Raw genomic sequence first — 17,990 nt, 5'->3', positions numbered from 1 at the left:
GTTGATTGTGGAGGGATGGAAGCGAGTCCTATTTGTCAGTCTGTGTTATCATCGTAAGTATTCTTATCCATCTTTGTCCATCTTTATCCAGCGTATGCAGACTGGAATGCATGAATGTGGGGGCCAAATATACGCCATCACTCAACCTGGACGTGTTCAGCGGTATTCTAATGCCATCCTTACAATGATAATCCCTCGGCAAGATCAAGTGACACGAGTCGTTCATTCTTCTCATTCGTCCACTTTCTGTCTTTATGCCTGGGCCAACCACCCGTCTCAGATGTACTCCATAGTGGTTATACTTCTTCCTCTTCTTTTCTTTACCTTTCAATAATATATATCAATATATCTATATGCCAGATATACTACAATCGAGTGATACTCTGTATGCCAAAGTCTGATCCAGCATCGACTCCAAGATCTGACAGAAGGGTGAAGGCGTTGACAAAAAATGGCCCCAGGTGGCTAGAAAGTCTTGGAGGATATCCGTACTAGAGAAGAGACTCATGATATGTCCAGATACTAAGGTATATATACTTTTTACCTGCCTACTGCACATCCTGAGTGATTCCAGGTTCATCCAAACCCACCTACAGAGTACTACTCCGTACCTACTACTACGAAGGTCTAGTCAGAGAGCGTTCAGAAAACGGCCCAATCAAGATCGAGATAATACAACTCCAAGACCCAAGAAACGCCTCAGATATACTCGACTTGGCACCCCCTGATCGAACAAACGCCCGCTGCATCGATTCCGCTGCCCTCCCATTGGGCGGAGTCCCAATATACACTGACTAGAGATGCTGGTCGAGCTGACCCGGATGAAGGAATCATACCGACTAAGCTAGGTTCTACGGAGGGACTTATCCAAGTACTGGCCAGATACCTTGGGACCGGAGAACTGCGTCGTACAGTCCGGAGTCGATACCGGAAATCCCTCAGTCCCTCCAGCATCCAGATAAGATCCCGGGGAATATGGATTCCATTACCTAACGTATTGTAGGAGGTATCCACATATGGTGTCCGTTGGATCCTTCCAAGGATTCGTTGTGTAGCACTTTTACGGAGGGACCATGAAATTATAGCGTCATAGCCTGGACTCTGTTGGTTACTACCTACTACCTACTCCGTATCTAGTTGGTAGTGGTACGGTATACCGACGCAAGATACCACATGGCAACTGAAAGGTTCTCGAAACGCAGGGAGATAAGCCAGGTCCGGTAATTGGTACAAACAGGGGCTGTGTAGATAAACAACTGATAGGAAATCTTGGCGTCCCAGGGAGGCTCGGCTGTCTTGGTTCCGTAATGTTGTTGACGGGAGAACCGATACTTTCATGGTATCGTGCTTGTCGACGGCCCGGGCACCGTATGCAGAAGCCATCCATATTACGGCCCAATTCCCACATCGTACTAAGAGTCTAAGACCGTAATAGGAAAGGAGTCGTCCTCCGTATGCCACCTAATCTCCAGCCACGGTGGCAGCCAAGCCGTGCCAAGACCGTCGGGCATTCTTCCCCATTGGCCGTGCTCTGCGGGGATCTTGCCGCATTCTCGCTTTGCTTCGGCTGCATCTTACAGACAGTTATGTAAATTGTAAAGAGGAACATGTAGTACGAGGTAGTACTATGGAAGAAGTACACGAAAGAAAGAAGAAAGAAGAAAGGGAAGAAGGAAGAAAGAAGTAATAAATAAAGCATATCGTATTCGTCTTCCCCGGATCAAATCCAAATCAGTTTCCATGACTAACACCAAAGCTAATCGCGACATCCAAGCCTTTTCTTCCCCAGATGGGTCGACAGTCTCACGCTTATTTTATTCCATAAAAGTCCGCCAAGCCCGTCCGCCTGTTCGCCAGATCCAATCGCTTCGGTTAATATTCCATGGATGTCTGCCACTTTCTGGCCCCGAAAAATGGAGTTCCTGGTTTCTGTACTCTCGGAATGGTCTGTACCGAGTGTAATTGTATACTAGGGAGGGGAAGATGCCTCGAAGCCTGGTCAATCAGAAATAGTACGCAGTGCTCCGTACTAACGTCGTATAATCTTTTCGTAGTCTCCCCGCTTATCATTATGGACCTCGTGTTCCGTCTATTCTGGTCGTTAATATATTAATATATAATTATGACTATTCTTATTAGATGATTAGTCCGTGGCACGATTCGTTTCTTCCATTCTTACCTTTTTTTCCCGATGCTCTAAATACTCCTCCCTCCCATTTATTTTCTCTCTTCCTTCCTTCTCTCGGTGTTCCTCCCCTTTTATTATCTTCCTTTCTTGTCTCGTTCGGATCAGAGTCATTAGCAGAGCGTACCTGCCCGCTATCCCGTGATTGTTGCCGAAGAAACACCTCTCTCTGCCCACCATGGGCGTAGTGGAATACAAGAACGATGGGCTCTCCAACGAGATGCCCATCAAAAATGAAATCTCCGCTACCGAGGAGGGTGTCATGAATCAACAGCATCATGTAGACCTCCATCGCGCCCTCAAGGCTCGCCATATTACTATGATTGGTACGTACATACGTACATGCGTCGCTTAGGGCTCCGTCGTCCACGGCGCCATTACAGGTACTAACTGACCACTAGCCATTGGAGGCGCGATTGGTACGGGTCTTATTATTGGAACGGGAAAGGCTCTTGCAAGGTCAGTTGGACGAAACCTCTGCCAAAATCTATATACCCTATGCTTACGGATCTCCATAGAGGTGGTGTAAGTGGAACCACGCGATATAACAGGACGCAACTGACTATTTAGCCCGCTTCTATTCTGATTTCCTATTCCGTCGTCGGATTCATCGTCTATCTGGTCATGTGTGCCCTCGGAGAGATGGCCGCCTGGCTACCTTTGCCTTCTGGCTTCACGGGTTATGCGGTGCGCTTCGTTGACCCGGCGCTGGGATTTGCGCTGGGCTGGACGTAAGACTTTCTTCGATCCTAATTGTTTGCCAGATCGTTGCTGACGGCATCGCTTTCTACAGATATTGGTTTAAATATATCATCCTCACGCCGAGTCAGCTAACAGCCGGGGCGCTAGTCATACAGTACTGGATCAAACCCGAACGAGTCAATGCAGGCGCCTGGATTACCATATTCCTGGTGCTGATCGTCTGCATCAATTACTTCGGAGTACGGTTTTTTGGCGAATTTGAATTCTGGCTGTCCTCCTTCAAGGTGATTGTCATTCTTGGCCTGATTCTGGTCTCCTTCATCCTGATGCTGGGTGGAGGGCCCGACCATGACCGCAAAGGCTTTCGCTACTGGAAGGACCCCGGCGCCTTCAACACCTATATTGATCATGAGAACAAAGCAGCGGGTCGATTCTACGCGTTCTGGGCCACCATGGTCTCTGCGACCTTCGCCTACCTGGGGACCGAGTTAATCGGCGTAACTGTCGGCGAGGCGCAGAACCCGCGCAAGACCATACCCAGGGCTATCAAACTGACCTTCTACCGGATTGTCGTCTTCTACGTCATCAGCGTCTTGCTTGTGGGCACCCTCGTTCCGTTCGACCACAAAGAATTGGTCTTCGCCAACAAAGCGAGCAGCTCTGCCGCGGCATCGCCCTTCGTGGTTGCCATCAAGCTGTCGGGAATCCCCGCCCTACCAGACATCCTCAATGCCTGCATCCTGCTATTCGTGTTCTCCGCGGCCAACTCAGATCTCTATATTGCCACGCGGACCATCTACGGTCTGGCGCGCGAAGGAAAAGCGCCCTCCCTCCTAGCCCGCACCGACAGTCGCGGCGTCCCCGTCTTCGCGCTGATCCTGTGCTCCCTCATCGCCTGCCTGGCGTTCATGAACGTGTCCAACGACTCCAAGACCGTCTTCGGCTACTTTGTGGACCTCGTCACCATCTTCGGTCTCTTGACCTGGGTCTCCCTCCTCGTCACGCACATTTTCTTCGTGCGGGCCCGCAAGGCTCAACAGGTCCCCGAGTCCGATCTGGCCTATAAGGCGCCGTTCGGCGTCTACGGCTCTTATGCCGCCCTCTTCTTCTGCATCATCATCTGTATAACAAAGAGCTACGACGTCTTCACGTATAGCCCGGATTATGGCAACTTCAACTATAAGACCTTCATCACGGCGTACCTTGGTATCCCGCTCTACTTGATCTTCCTCTTGGGGTACAAGTACATCATGGGCACTAAGGGGGTTAATCCCCACGAGGCGGATCTCTGGACCGGAAAGGATGTTATTGATCGTGAAGAGGCGGAGTTCCTCGCGCGGCAGGCGGCTAATGAGGAAAAAAATGCGAATGCGAATTGGTTTTATCGGACTTTTGTTTCTTGGTTGTTCTGATTTGATTCTGATTCTGATTCCCCTGGTCATAATTATGTTTATATCTTATTGAATTCACGATTTCAAAATACAATATTCCTATGGTGCTTGTAGTTTTTAATACCTAGGCATGTCTAGATCAGTCTAGATAACATAGTTGAATAATCATTGGTGGGGTTATGTTGATATTATAAAGTCGAGGTAATGAAATTAATTAAACTTGTATATCTCGCCAATCAAGTATCTAGAAGTGCTGGAATTTAAGCTACTAAATAATGTAGTAGGTTAGATTTGTATGTTAGGTAGATGAATCTAGAGACTAATTATTTACCTTTGTAAAATAAATTACCTCTGTATTCCTTTATATTACTACTATTTATCTATCATAGGCTAGAAAAAGGGGTTAAATTTTTTAAACAAAATCATATATTTTACACTATTTATATAAGCTATATATAGTTGACTTATATCTATCTAAAATCTATTATTCGTGAAGTTATTAGTTAAAGATCGCTGTTTTATATGCAATATGGAGAGTGGCTGGGGGTTCAGGCAAACCAAGGCACGTGATTTGCCACTTGGAGGTTCCACAAGTTTTAGGCTACTTATGGTTGCTGTTGTCGGGTAATTACTGTATATCTAGTTAGAGAAGAGCATATGCTGTCTCAGTTACTCTGTTTATCCTACTCGATCAAAGTATTATTATACCCGACAGTCAATTCAATCAATGTATAAACATCATCAGTCATAATCTCATCCAACCAATCAATTATTACCAAGTCAAATCCAGAACACCACCCGTATTGTAATACAGTGATAGATATAAAATAGATATATCAGATCGTCATCGTAGGTCCCACGCATGGGGTTCCTCCCAATCGACCATTTCCAAGTCTTCGATGTCGGGCTCGTCTCTCGAGCCAGCTGTGTAAGCTGTGTCAGCTGTGTCAGCCGTATCCGGATGATGCGACGGGGGTGCGGGCTCATCCGTGCGTCCGAACTCGGTGAACCAGTCGTCCACGGCCGCTGTGTTTTTGGTGAGAAAATGGCCCAGGGTAAGAACCACGTTGTAGATCTCCTTGCCCGTGGGGATGATGTATTCCGACGGAAGAAGAAAGCCGTAGCTGCCTCGGTCGCGCAGTTTGATCTGATACGCATATGTGGCGTGCAGCTGATGGTAGAACCAGTCCAGGGCGCTGCCGCCGGAGGTGCCTCCAACAGGAAAGAAGGTTGTTTGGGCTCCGTGTTTGGCTGGTGTGACTATTCCCTCGCAGGCTGACGTGACATCGTAGATCTCGTGCGTCGTCAGTCGGATGATTTTCGAGAGGCCCAGAGCGAGTTCCTCCAGGCTTTCCAAGGTCGGGGGCACCAAAGAGCACGAGAATGAGAAGGGATAAAGGATTTGCTGCGAGTACGAATGGAGATCCAGGAACCCGACAATCTCAGCGCCGTTGGACTGCGTCTCGTTGAGCGCCCATTGAGCGATCTGGTGCGCCTCGATGCCTTCAAAGGGCTCGTCACCGGCATAGCTCTCCGAGCAAGGGTTGGAGCGTGTGGGCTCGCCGTCCCATTCATAACTCCACGCACGGTCCAGATCAATCCCCGGGCAGAATCGCAGGCTTGTGGGCTGTCGGTTCTTGCGCCACAGGCGGTCTGCCTCCCATGTATACGCGTACCCGTCGGGGTTGATCGTGGGCACCAGGACCCAGTCATAGTCGTTCAACAAGTCGGTGACCACCGTTGATTTGCCGTACTTCGTGATCAGATTATATGCGACGTAGGTCACCGTGGACGTGCTGATCCACTCCCGCGCATGACTTCCACCGGTTATGATTACGGTCTTCCGCGGCCTGGACCCAGAGTCACGACGAGCACCCAGCCGCAACGCGGGGATCTCGCGGCCTTCGTATGAAAATCCCACATTAATCAGCTGAGCATGTGACGAGAACATGGACGCCATCAATCGCATCCACGCAACAATGACAGACAGCGGCTGGTACTCTTCGAAGAACAGATCCCCCACTTGGGCCGACTGTCGGGCGGGAGATTCGAGTCTGGCCGGTTGCTCGAGACCTATAGACTGTCGAGTCGGGTACGAGTTGTAGATCATCTCCGCCAGATTGTCAATGAGAGGTATATAGGCTGTTTTCAGGGATTTAGGCAAGAGGCCGAGCAGCGAGGGGATCTGGAGAGCCATGATTAGAACCGATGAATTCATGTGATAGGCGAAATCTGGGAGCCTAAGCTCACCACTTCTTCTGCCAGCCGAATGTCGACGAATTCGGACGTCGATGCCCACACATCCAAGAAGAGCACATCGGCGGCCTGGGCCAAAGCCTCGGCTTCCTTAACAGTGCGCAAGTGGAATCGAAGGACCACATCGCTGCCATAGCGCGCCAGTACCTGAGACGAAGGGGGCCGATGGCGCGAGGGATCCCTGAATGGGGAGCGCGGGGAGGTCAGATTTGGGATCCCCCATATCGTTTCAATGACCCAATCTCGGAGTCGGATCCATGGGCGACGAGGGGTAGAAGGCTGTGATGAAAGGAGTTGAACCGGTTCGATGGGCGGTGGAGGAGTGATGCTGGAACCGGCGGGGACCGCGGAGATGACGGTGGCCCATGCGACCAGGAGAAAGACGAGAGACAGAAGATGACGCATATTGGATAGTGATCAAATCACCAATTGAATCCTCTAAGTCAGCATCCTTTGGGGAGAAGAGGAGAGAAGAAAGAGCGTGTGTAAGTGAAAGGAAGAGAGTGAGAGAGAGAGAGAGAGAGAGATGTTGAGGATGGCTTTGGTTTCTGCCTACACCACATCGGGTATGGCCACAAGCGGCGAGCAGCAAATCAAATCTTAGGAGTCGTCTGTATTATAGGAATGTCTTCATCTTCATATATATTCACGGAATGACCTTATTCTCCTGTTGATCACCATCTCATGAGACCAATAGCTCGATCAACTAAGAATTCATTCAATTCCCACACCGGATACTATTTATTACTCCATATGAATTCACTTGGTCAATCTGTCTCTCCCCACCGGCCCACTTCGATAAGGTTTCCGGCCCTTCTGGACTTCTCATCTGATGTTATCTTAATTATTGTTGCTGTGTTTTGCTGTCTCTGCTCAGCTGCTGACGAAGCCGTTCTGTGGCCGGGTATAGGCGTAGAACTGCGAGACCCCATTATTTTTCGGTCTCTGTTACTCTCGGTCTCGGTCCATCCGGGAAAGGTTCGACATGTTAAATATAAAATGCAGGTGGAATTAATTACCAATTGGAAGGCTATGGGTGGTACTTAGAGGTACTTTGTCGATGGAGTCTTTTCATCATTATCCAAAGTACCCGGGATGTACCTTTATATTCCTACCTCGTCTTAAAACCGTCGGTTTTATATACCATAACCTCTGGATAGTAAATAACTGATAGATCTGCAGTTTTACATTTACCATTCTATTTACATTTATTTATTTATAGTATATTGATGCCATGTCGGGTTAGTCATCATTCTTTTTAAGTTAAGAAGTTAACCGGCTAGTTATGGAATTCCACCATTTTCAGGTCGCCTTAGCATCCTCCAACTCTGACTCTGACTGACTCTGCATCTCTTCCATTACTCCATGTGAAAGAATAGTGTCTCTGCCGCACGATTCCATTTATTAGCATTCGCCGACCCAACCAGGTACCTGACACGTGCCGGCTGAAACCAACTACTTCGTCATCGTCACCTCGATCCTTCTTCGCCTTCTTGGCTTCTTTCTCCGTATCCGCTCGTCGCTGGTCGTTCTTTTTGTGGATTGATTTGGATATTCTCCTTCCTATTTCTTTCCTGGTTTTTTCTTTTCTTTTTATTCTTTTTATACCTTTTTGTTCAAAAAAAAAATAAAAAATAAAAAAAGAAAGAAAAGCTTCTCCCCCTTGACACTTTGGTCTGTTTTTACACCTCTGACTTTTTTGACCATACGATTCCCCATTTCTCTCGAGACCCTTCCTTCCTCTCCTTCCTCTTCCCTCTCCCTTAACTAGTTAACATCGTCGGATGACAAATAAAAAAAAAAAACTCCTCACGATTCCCTCCTGATTATATATTGTTGAAGAATACTCTTTTTTTATGATTGACCCTTACCGTCTCCATTTCCCCCTTTTTTATCGAAGCCGCGCCTCCACCTCCCGCCACTGCCCATTCTTTTCCTCGCGACTGGTCTCTCTCCCTCCACCGGTTTGTTCGCAATGCCAATTTGATTCCAATTAAGGGTGACGCCTTTATACTACCCTCCTAGTGTCGTCTGACTCGACCCTCACCTCCCCCACCGGCGGAGCCCCTGGATTGGCTTGGTCCAAATACCTTGCATCAATCGTTCGGCGCAGCTGCATCCTTTCGAATGGGCCACACTGGGACAAGTTCTGCCCCCCGATAACCCAGGACTTCGTATGCGGTCTGTCGCTCGCCATGCATTGGAAAAGTCTATGGCTGGGTACCTCGGACAGCGACGAATCCAAAAAACGAAGCATGACCGAACCTCAATCGTTGTCCCGGCACAGCGAGCAACTGCCTCGTCCTACCCTTTCAACCACCAACCTCGCTCCCAGACATTCAGAGTCTGCTCCTCGTTCCCCACCGTTGACTGGGTCAGAGGAAGTAGAAGAAGGGGATCATGATGCCGATAATGATGACGCCGTACAACTCGCTGGATCTCGCTCTCGTAACTCGACGGCCAACACCCGAAGAGTGAACCCCGCGATGACCCCCGAAGACGGTTCAAACTGGCGTAGAAATCGCTTTAGCTTTATGAGACTCCGTCATGCCTCCGACCCGCAGCTTTCGAAGTCGTACGCAAAGGGAGAGGAGGATATCCCTCCAGTACCGTCCCTACCACGTAAGTTGATGGGGCACCACGACGTCTTACTGAACAGCTGGCTAATGATTACGTGTGTCGTCGACAACAGCCCCGACCATAATCACCACTGCACCCACAACCCAGGACACCGACCAGCTCGTCAAGCGAAAGACCAAGTTCAAGCTATTTCCAGATTCCAAAAAGCCGTCCGCCGAGGAACTTTCTGCCCGGTCCTCTCCACAACATCCCAATCCATATGCGAAGTCTCGACATGCAGCTCAGGAATCAACTGACAGCCAGCGGGCGGATCCTACTCTATCAGCGTCTCAAGCCAGTAGCGAAGAGCCGGGACGGTTATCTACGACGTCGATTCGGAGCAGTGGTCGCGACCACCCGCAGGATTCCCAGCGATCATCAGTGACGGATGCTCGGTTTTCCGAGTCTTCTCGTTCTGACCAGAGTCTTGGAGATCCTGGCGCCAGCCGTGAACCGGCGACTTCCGTTAGTAAACGATTTCGCATGCCGCGGTTGAAACGAAATCGCAGCCCGCTATTCCCTTTGCCTCCAAAGCCAACCATCTCACAGCCGGCAGCACCGGACTCGACTGCAGCCAAGTCCGTCCCGAAACCCGAGTACGCGGACGAACAGGATCACGTCTCTCCGCTGCCATCTCCCTCTCGATCGTCGGTGGGCGTGTCGTCGCCACGACCTCCTCTGCCCAGAAAGAACTCGGCAAACTCTACCCATTCCGTCCGCTCTACCCCTTCCAGTAGGAGCCAGACAAGACCGACGACCCGACCAAGATCTTCGACGTTGGATTCCCTAGTCAACGCACAGGATGGCGGACGGTTGTCCCCTCATCTAAGTTCTTCCGCACGGACGTCCACCTCTACCAGCGGGCGGAAGAGCTTCGGCGATATTTTCAGCATCACGCAGCTGTTGAGGCAAAATTCCGAACCCCCCTTCCCTCGACTCGGAACTCCTAGTGTCAGTGCTTCCGGGACTCCTCCTGCGAACCCCAGTCTGCCGTCATACCCAGAGAAGCGGGAAGACGACACACCGGCGACGTACTTGACTCGGTTGGAAGAGACCATCCCGAAGAGTGTAATTGCCGGAGTGCTGGCCCAGGCAAATGACGACTTCTATAAGAACGCACTAAGAAAGTATATGAGAGGGTTTTCCTTTTTCGGAGATCCTATTGATATGGCTATCCGCAAACTCTTGATGGAGGTGGAGCTGCCGAAGGAGACCCAACAGATCGACCGTTTTCTGCAGAGTTTTGCTGACAGGTACCATGAGTGTAACCCGGGGATCTTCGCCTCAACCGGTATGTTATTAGTCTTCTTTATAGCCCACATTGGTGTCCTAACGTCACATACCATCTAGATCAAGCTTACTTTATCGCCTTCTCTATCTTGATCCTGCATACCGATGTTTTCAACAAGAACAATAAACGCAAAATGCAGAAACCAGACTACGTGAAAAACTGTCGCGGTGAAGGCTTAGCGGAGGACATTCTGGAGTGTTTCTACGAAAACATCTCCTACACCCCTTTCATCCACATCGAGGAGGCGAATGCAAACGGGCGTCACGTTTCGAAAACCCGACGTCCTTTGCTGAAGACCGCTAGCTCGGACCATTTGGCTCGCGTCTCGCGGGAACCAGTGGATCCCTATACCCTAATCATGGACGGAAAGCTCGACTCTCTACGACCAAGTCTCAAGGACGTCATGAACCTGGAGGATACCTATCGCTGTGATGGCACAGATGGGCCGCCCGACATGGACAGCCTCCACCACGATTTTGCCAAGTCCGGTATCTTGCAGATCCTGTCCCCCCGGTCGCGGCCTGATGCGTTCATGCCGTCTAGCCTGGAAAACCCCGCCGACTCCAACCCCGGGGTGGTGGACATCAAGGTCGCCAAGGTCGGTTTGCTTTGGCGCAAGGACCCAAAGAAGAAGAGAGCTCGATCGCCATGGCAGGAATGGGGCGCTCTCCTGACTCTGTCGCAGCTCTACCTTTTTAAGGATGTGACGTGGATCAAGTCCCTCATGGCCCAACACGAAGCTCACCACAGGGATGGGTCCCGTCGAGCGGTTGTGTTCAAACCGCCTCTCACAGACTTCAAACCGGACGGCATCATGTCGACTGGGGGTGCCGTGGCTTTGCTAGATTCCAGCTATAAGAAGCACAAACATGCCTTTGTTTTCGTGCGCCACAATGCTCTGGAGGAAGTGTTCTTAGCCAACACGGATGCGGACATGAATGATTGGTTGGCCAAGCTCAATTACGCGTCAACGTTTCGAACTACTGGTGTACGGACGAAAGGAATGATCGCTACTAATTATGAAGCCCAGCGCAATCGAATGTGCCGCCGAGGTTCCGTTCATTCCAGCGGCTCGCGGGTGTCCACCGACAGGGAGCCAGCCTCGCCTAACCCAGATACAGATGTCGCTCGAGACGTAGTTCTAGCCCGGAGGCACCTTCTACGTCAAAGGATCCGAGAGGCGAATGAAAAGCTCTTTGTGGGCCAGAGGCAGCTGGATGAACTTTTGCGGAATGCCCGACATCTGCAGGTCCTGACACCCGTGCATGCTAGGGCACGAGAGAACGTCATTATGGCTGCAGGACGCATGGAAGCGAAACTGAAGTGGGTGAGACAGGATATCTGGCGCACCAAGTGTTATCGGGAAGTCCTGGTTCGGGACCTGGACGGCGAAGAACTTGAAGACGAGAAGCAGGGGGTCACGGAGCAGAATCCCTTGCATCTGCAGATCCCGACGACGAACGTTGTGCCGTCGACTCTAGATGCGTCAGAAGTAGCTCATGCCGACAAGCTGGCATCTCCCGTCAAGCTGGCGTCTCCCGTTGAGGATGTATTCCCACATGCGGACCCTGGTAGCCCTACATCAGTGCATCAGATCGCAGTCGCACAGCCTTCTGAAGCCCGCAGACCGAGCGTCGTTCCCTCCATCGCACCCTCTGTCGCCTCGTCCGAGCTGGCCCCTCGTGCTGGTAGGCGATTCTCCGTCGACCAGCCCAAAGAGCGGACTGACTCCTGGTCACCGACCCCAACAAATCGACTGGAGCGTGAAGCATCCGTCCTCAGTGCTGCTAGTAAATTTGATGTTTCCAGCCTGGGGTCACGAGGTTCCAAGCTCACGGTTCCCGCAAGCTTCGACGATGGGGAAGAACGCCTTCTTCGCGAGACTGGTTTGCTTGATGTCAACAGCTCGCATGAATCGCGGAAGCTGTCTTCCGCCGGCCAGGGGGGCGATGGCGATTCCAAGGCCGACGATGCGTCGGATGCGTATGCGGGTGAGCGGATGAGCCGAGTCCGCCGTAGTCTACATCGCACCTTGCGAGACACTTCGAGTGGAAATCACGGTAACTATCCTCGAAGCAAGAAATCACGCGACTCTGCATCCAACATGACCGCGCCGGAGGACGGACAGGGAGCTACGGAAGGAGTACGAGGAGAAGGTCTGTCACGGAAGTCGGCGAGCTTCACCGTTCACGGCAAGAAGGCTTCTATCGTGACGTTTGGGTCGGAGTGGCAAAATATACCACCGGAGGAGCGACTGAAACTGCGCAAGCCGACTCCGTCGGACGAGCAGAGGGTCCGCGAACCCGGAATTGGCAGCAGCGCCGACTCCATTGTTTCGGAGCCGGTGAACTTGGGAGACGTACTCTCTCTACGCCGACCTAGTACGGCCACCAGGCAGAGCATCCCGACTGCGGAGGACTCCGACGGTGCCAAAGAGGCTGCGGGGAGACTCTACGGGGAGATCAAAGCCAAAAGCGAGGACACGCTGGACTTGGATTCGAAGTTGACGGAGCCCGCTGCTTCACTCGTCCATGTTGTCCCCCCGATCCAGGAGAGCGCCACAGTGTCAGACGAAGATCGGGGGTCGCACTCAATAGCGGCTGAGAATCACGGCGTTGAGAGAAACACGGGCCAGAAAATGCCGGCTAGTACTCCGGAGCAGACAGTGCATGCATGATTTGGCCTCGCAGCTATCGAGATTGGTTACTCCATTTACGACGATTATACCCCTTGACCTTGGTTTAGGTTTTGGTTTGTTCTTTTTGCGGTGGGTTTTTATTTTCGATAGCGGATTCGGAATTCATGATTGTCTGCTTTAGTAACAATACGGTCCAGTAGATATCTTCTGAGCGGTAATACCACAAATTATGTTCAGGAGTGCTATAGCCATAGGGGATCCAACTAAGAGGTTGGTTTCTCGCAGCCGATCCTCCCCAGAAGCGCCTTAGGATCGCGCACACGTCGTACCACACTGGGATCGAATCCCGTAGCCCCGGCACCATGGCTCCTACTCTCCTCATCATCACTGCGCGTATCCTCCGCGACTCCAGTCCGGAGAACCCTCATAGCAACCCTAACCACCATACCAAACCACACGAGCGACAACGCCTGCAAGGCAACCAATGACGCAATAAATGCCCACTTGATACTGGCATTCATGCAGATGGGACCATCCAGATCCTGAAAAGGATACAGATACAGCAGGTATGTAGCCCATGTGTCCCTAGATGAGGGATATCCCTCCGGATACCCGAGGAGGATCTCCCCCGTGGCTCCGGAGTAGCACGCATACGGCATGTGCGTGGGGACGTCCTTGTAGATGGACCAGCAGAGTTGCGGGAAGAAGATATGGCGGGTGACGAGCCATACGAGTAACATGGTTCCAAACGCAAGGGTGCATGATTTTTCGAAGTGGAGGTATTTGAGGACTTTTGCCGCCTATTTCCATATAATCAACACCATTATTTGTATAATATAATATAGGCAAAGGAGGGATACCGGAAGAAGTAAATCAATAATATCCATCAAACAAAGCACCACATTCGAGACGTTATAAAACCCATATGTATAAGCAGAACCCAACAGGGCACAGGTGATCAAATGATGGATCAGCATCTGGTAATGATCTTTTCGTCGCTGTTCGATATGAATCACCAGGATCTGCTGGATCCAGAGACCCAGCTGCACGAGGAGATACAGTTTCATGCGGCCAGACATATCTCGTGCGGGCCAGTCAGTCCATAACGTGGAGTAGTCGGCCCAGTAGCTGGAGGAGGACCAGAGGTACTATCTTATTAGCATCATCATATACCATTCATATAGTGATATAAGTGGTGTAGAAAGTAGTATGCTGAGTGGAAGAGAGGGGACAAACCATCCCACACGGCCAAAATATCATATAATAAATACATGCCCATCCCTGTTCCGCTACTCGGAGAGCCGCTTTCGTTTTCAATCCGACCCGTCGAGCCAGAGGTTGCAGGATCCATTCGATGGCGACGGCACGCACGGCGGTTAGGACGAGAGCGGCGCTGACGACCAGCGAGATGTCCTTCCCTCCGGGACGGTAGGTGTTCTGTACGGCATTGTAGTAGGACAGTTGGAAGAATGGGGCGGTATACGGTTGTAGAGAGGGATATAGGCTGTGGATGGAGAGAAGCGTGGCGATGAGTGTTAGGGAGAGGCCTTTGTCAGTGTAAGTTAGTCAGTTTAGTATATTTCTGATCAAAGCGGGTGGAAGGAGATACCGATTTGGTGGGTTAGCATCCATTCGCGAAATGAATACCTGTGTTGCGAGACGGACCCCGGTCTTTTTGCCATTGTTGACGAGCGATTTTGAAGATGGGGTGGTTGTCTTTGTCTCTGTCTCTGAATATCTGGTAAATTGTTGGCCCCCAAATGGAGGCTTACTCTAGAGAGTGACCGATCTGGAGTCAGGATCCCTATCTGTTCTTATTACAGGATATATAGATAGAAGTAGAGAGGTACAAATAGTAAGGGCTTGACCAATTGATTTATGTTTACGTCCATTATAATTTGTTAACTATGATATGGATGATTATGTCATGCGCATAATTTGGTTAGTTATCCTCGAGTTCACTAAGCCCCGGGGGAGTAGTAGTATACTTTCTCATCAACCAACACCATGGCCCATTCGAAAAGAAATACTTCCTTACCGCACTTCACCTCCTACGAGCGCAGTCTCCTGCGCTCAACCTGGGGAACGCAGCGCGGCGTCATCGGTCGTGACTCCTTCCTCCCCTTCGACTCGTGTCGACTCTGTCTTCACCCCGCCCGCAACCCGGTCGTCGCCTGCGCCTCGCACGGTGATCTCTTCTGTCGCGAATGCGCCATCAACGACCTGCTCGCCCAGCATCAGGAGATCAAACGACTGGAGAAACGTCGCGACGCCGCCCGCAAGCGACTCGCCGACGATGAACAACGCACTCTCGAAGAGGCGCGACAGCGCGATCTCCACGATTTCGAACTCGTGAGCATGGGATTGGATCCCGCTAGGGACAAGGATGAGAGTAAGGATGATCAGAATAATAAGAAGCGGAAAGCCGAAGACGCATCAGACACTCTGGCTTTCAAATCCCGCGAGGTCGAAGTCAACGGGAAACGGAAGAAGGTGTTCGAGCTGGATGAGAAGGAGCTTGCGCGCGTAGCTCGTGAGGAACAAGAACGATTGAAAACCGAGCTGAAGAGGGAAAAGGTATCCATCAATCTATCCACCCTACACATATATACGTATATACGATACATTTATTGAATAGTCCGAGAGCAAATCCGCTTTACCCTCCTTTTGGGTCCCCTCGTTGACGCCCACGACCGACCCTGACGAAATCGCTGCCAATCAAGCCGTCAAGTTGACTCCGATCTGTCCGGCGTCCTCGGAGGATAAACGCCATGGTTATTCGCTCAAGTCGCTGGTCGACGTGCATTTCACTGAGGAAAAGACGACCGATGGCTCTGTTGCTCGTATCTGTCCTAGTTGTAAGAAGACTCTAACGAATGGTCTCAAAGCTATGCGTATGTGTCTCTCTCTCTATATACCTATATGCCTCTCTAACCTTATGCCTTATAATAGTGACTAAACCGTGCGGCCATGTCATCTGCCAACCTTGCGTCTCTAAATTCATGACTCCCCACGATGCCCCCGATCCCCATGCTACGAAAAAAGAACAGGAGCAGACGGCGGCGCTACACGGCCGCATCCTCTGCTACGTCTGCGAAACCGACGTCACTCCAGAGGATGCCAGCACCAAGAAGAAGAAAAAGAAAGATGGCATCCAGCCCGGGTTGGTCGAGGTCAGTTCCGAGGGAACTGGGTTTGCAGGAGGCGGAGGAAACATAGCCACCAAGTCGGGGGTTGCGTTTCAATGTTAACCTACGAGGGATAAACAAGCTGGTGGATATTGAACGACCTAATGTATACATACAGACAGCCTCTCGCGCGGAGGTCAGACAATCGGAGTGTAAAATAATCTAAAATATACAGACTAAGTCCGCTTGGCTGCATTGTTGAACTCACGCACCGTGACCTCGCACTTGACCTCCTGACACAGACGCTTGCGACGACTCGGCTCCAACTTGTTCGCGAACTCAAGTCCACTGGCACGCTCCACCACCTCCAAGGGCACCTCAAAGTCAGCCAACCGTCGATCATTCGAGATGCGAGCATTCGGCAGGACAAACGCGCCCAAAGCCACCTTCCCCGCCGGCCCCTCCTCCGCATAGATCACCTTGTAGAAATGCGTTGGCACAGACACGTTCGGCGGGTTCCCAATCACCTCGTAGGAAACACGCCATTTCCCATCCGGGTCTCGATGGGGCAGATACAAAGGTCCCGTCACGATCCGCACTGAGGGGTACTTATTTGCCAGGTTACGACAGAAATCCTCGAAATGGGCCCAGTAGTCGCGGTTGAAGCCCTCACCAACCTGCGGACACATATTGGAGAGCGCGAAGGTCGCATCCATCGCGCCTTGCGACCATTTGGCGTCCGCGGCGGGTACCTGGTGGCCGCGATCGTAGCCCGAGCGAAAATAATCGGCCAGTTTGGCGCGGAATGCCGTTGGGATGGTGGTGTCTTCGAAGAAGGTGCTGTTTTTCCGATCCGCGTTCTTCTGCGCCAGGGAGGCTGGTGTGATGTGTTCGGCTACCCAGGCGGGATTGCGCATGCGGCGATCGTATGCCCCTGTCAGGGGGAGAGAGTTCAGGGTGTCGGCCACGGGACCGGGGAAGCCATATTGGTAGATACCGGAGGGGTCGACGGGGGAACCACCGGAAGCTTTGGAAGCGAGAGAAGGAGGCGCAGGTTGGGAGGGAGGTATGGTGGTTCCCAGCTGTGTCGGAGGGAGTTTCTGTGACTGTTGCTGTTGTTGGGGAGGTTGCAACGGTCTAGAGGAATAGATCAGGGCTGTCAGACCGGCTCCGGTGGCCGCACTGGCCGCAGCTATGGCGGCGACGGTGATTTTAGACATGGTTGAAGGGAGAACGAGGAGAGGAAAGGAGGGAGGAGAGAGAGAGGATGAATTGCCTAGTGGAGTAAATTGGAAGCTTAACCAATCAGGTGACCGGATCAGTCGAAACAATCTTGAATAAATACAGTAGAGATGGTAGGCCTGAGTAGAAGGACTGAATAGATAGATAGATGGATAGATATATTTGTATTATATTTATATCTATGAAGAATTCAAGTGACTGATCTAGACAGTTAACCATCCGTGTGATAGAACTTGTGTAACTGCAGTTTCTGTCTGATTTAGATCGGTAATTAATCCAAACTGGCTCTACCAGATCGTATCAAGAAGTAAAGATATAAAAATAAAAAAAAATATACAGATTAGTCAGAACAACATCTCGAGTCTTTAGGTACTCAGAGATACCGGTATGGTGGTGATGATGGAGACCACCAAAGATGGAGTACCGCTCCGTATCTTTTCACGAATAAAACGATCAGGATTGGAGATCAAGAATAAGAATATGAATATGGAGATAAAGAGGGTCAGAGAAGATCCGAGAATTCGAGAATCCAAGATGA

General features: G+C 50.9%; 6 protein-coding genes across 6 annotated transcripts; 3 read left to right on the top strand and 3 right to left on the bottom strand.

Moving 5' to 3' along the window:
• Positions 1-2,363: 2,363 nt before the first annotated feature.
• ATNIH1004_001314 (dicarboxylic amino acid permease agtA) lies at positions 2,364-4,299 on the top strand (the record flags this gene model as incomplete). Its single annotated transcript, XM_033566014.1, has 5 exons — positions 2,364-2,511; positions 2,587-2,644; positions 2,704-2,710; positions 2,756-2,916; positions 2,979-4,299. 5 exons carry the CDS (start codon positions 2,364-2,366, stop codon positions 4,297-4,299), a joined length of 1,695 nt encoding a protein of 564 aa, XP_033431771.1.
• Positions 4,300-5,122: 823 nt separating this feature from the next.
• ECM14 (M14 family metallopeptidase) lies at positions 5,123-6,939 on the bottom strand (the record flags this gene model as incomplete). The annotated part of the gene is made up of 2 exons (XM_033566013.1): positions 5,123-6,463; positions 6,529-6,939. The coding sequence occupies 2 exons, from the start codon at positions 6,937-6,939 to the stop codon at positions 5,123-5,125; spliced, it is 1,752 nt and encodes a 583-aa protein (XP_033431770.1).
• A 1,790-nt stretch (positions 6,940-8,729) lies between these two features.
• ATNIH1004_001312 (Arf family guanine nucleotide exchange factor SYT1) lies at positions 8,730-13,121 on the top strand (the record flags this gene model as incomplete). The annotated part of the gene is made up of 3 exons (XM_033566012.1): positions 8,730-9,156; positions 9,227-10,444; positions 10,504-13,121. 3 exons carry the CDS (start codon positions 8,730-8,732, stop codon positions 13,119-13,121), a joined length of 4,263 nt encoding a protein of 1,420 aa, XP_033431769.1.
• A 224-nt stretch (positions 13,122-13,345) lies between these two features.
• Positions 13,346-14,764, bottom strand: LAG1_1 (sphingosine N-acyltransferase lag1; the record flags this gene model as incomplete). Its single annotated transcript, XM_033566011.1, has 4 exons — positions 13,346-13,882; positions 13,943-14,230; positions 14,319-14,629; positions 14,692-14,764. The coding sequence occupies 4 exons, from the start codon at positions 14,762-14,764 to the stop codon at positions 13,346-13,348; spliced, it is 1,209 nt and encodes a 402-aa protein (XP_033431768.1).
• Positions 14,765-15,089: 325 nt separating this feature from the next.
• Positions 15,090-16,333, top strand: ATNIH1004_001310 (putative RING finger domain protein; the record flags this gene model as incomplete). Its single annotated transcript, XM_033566010.1, has 3 exons — positions 15,090-15,659; positions 15,721-15,976; positions 16,035-16,333. 3 exons carry the CDS (start codon positions 15,090-15,092, stop codon positions 16,331-16,333), a joined length of 1,125 nt encoding a protein of 374 aa, XP_033431767.1.
• A 113-nt stretch (positions 16,334-16,446) lies between these two features.
• Positions 16,447-17,430, bottom strand: NUC1 (DNA/RNA non-specific endonuclease; the record flags this gene model as incomplete). Its single annotated transcript, XM_033566009.1, has 1 exon — positions 16,447-17,430. One exon carries the CDS (start codon positions 17,428-17,430, stop codon positions 16,447-16,449), a length of 984 nt encoding a protein of 327 aa, XP_033431766.1.
• Positions 17,431-17,990: the final 560 nt, after the last annotated feature.

Source organism: Aspergillus tanneri (assembly GCF_003426965.1).
Source record: "Aspergillus tanneri strain NIH1004 chromosome Unknown AapTan_2_pilon_pilon_pilon, whole genome shotgun sequence".
Taxonomy (NCBI): Eukaryota; Fungi; Ascomycota; class Eurotiomycetes; order Eurotiales; family Aspergillaceae; genus Aspergillus; species Aspergillus tanneri.
This window is presented reverse-complemented; position numbering and strand designations above follow the sequence as displayed.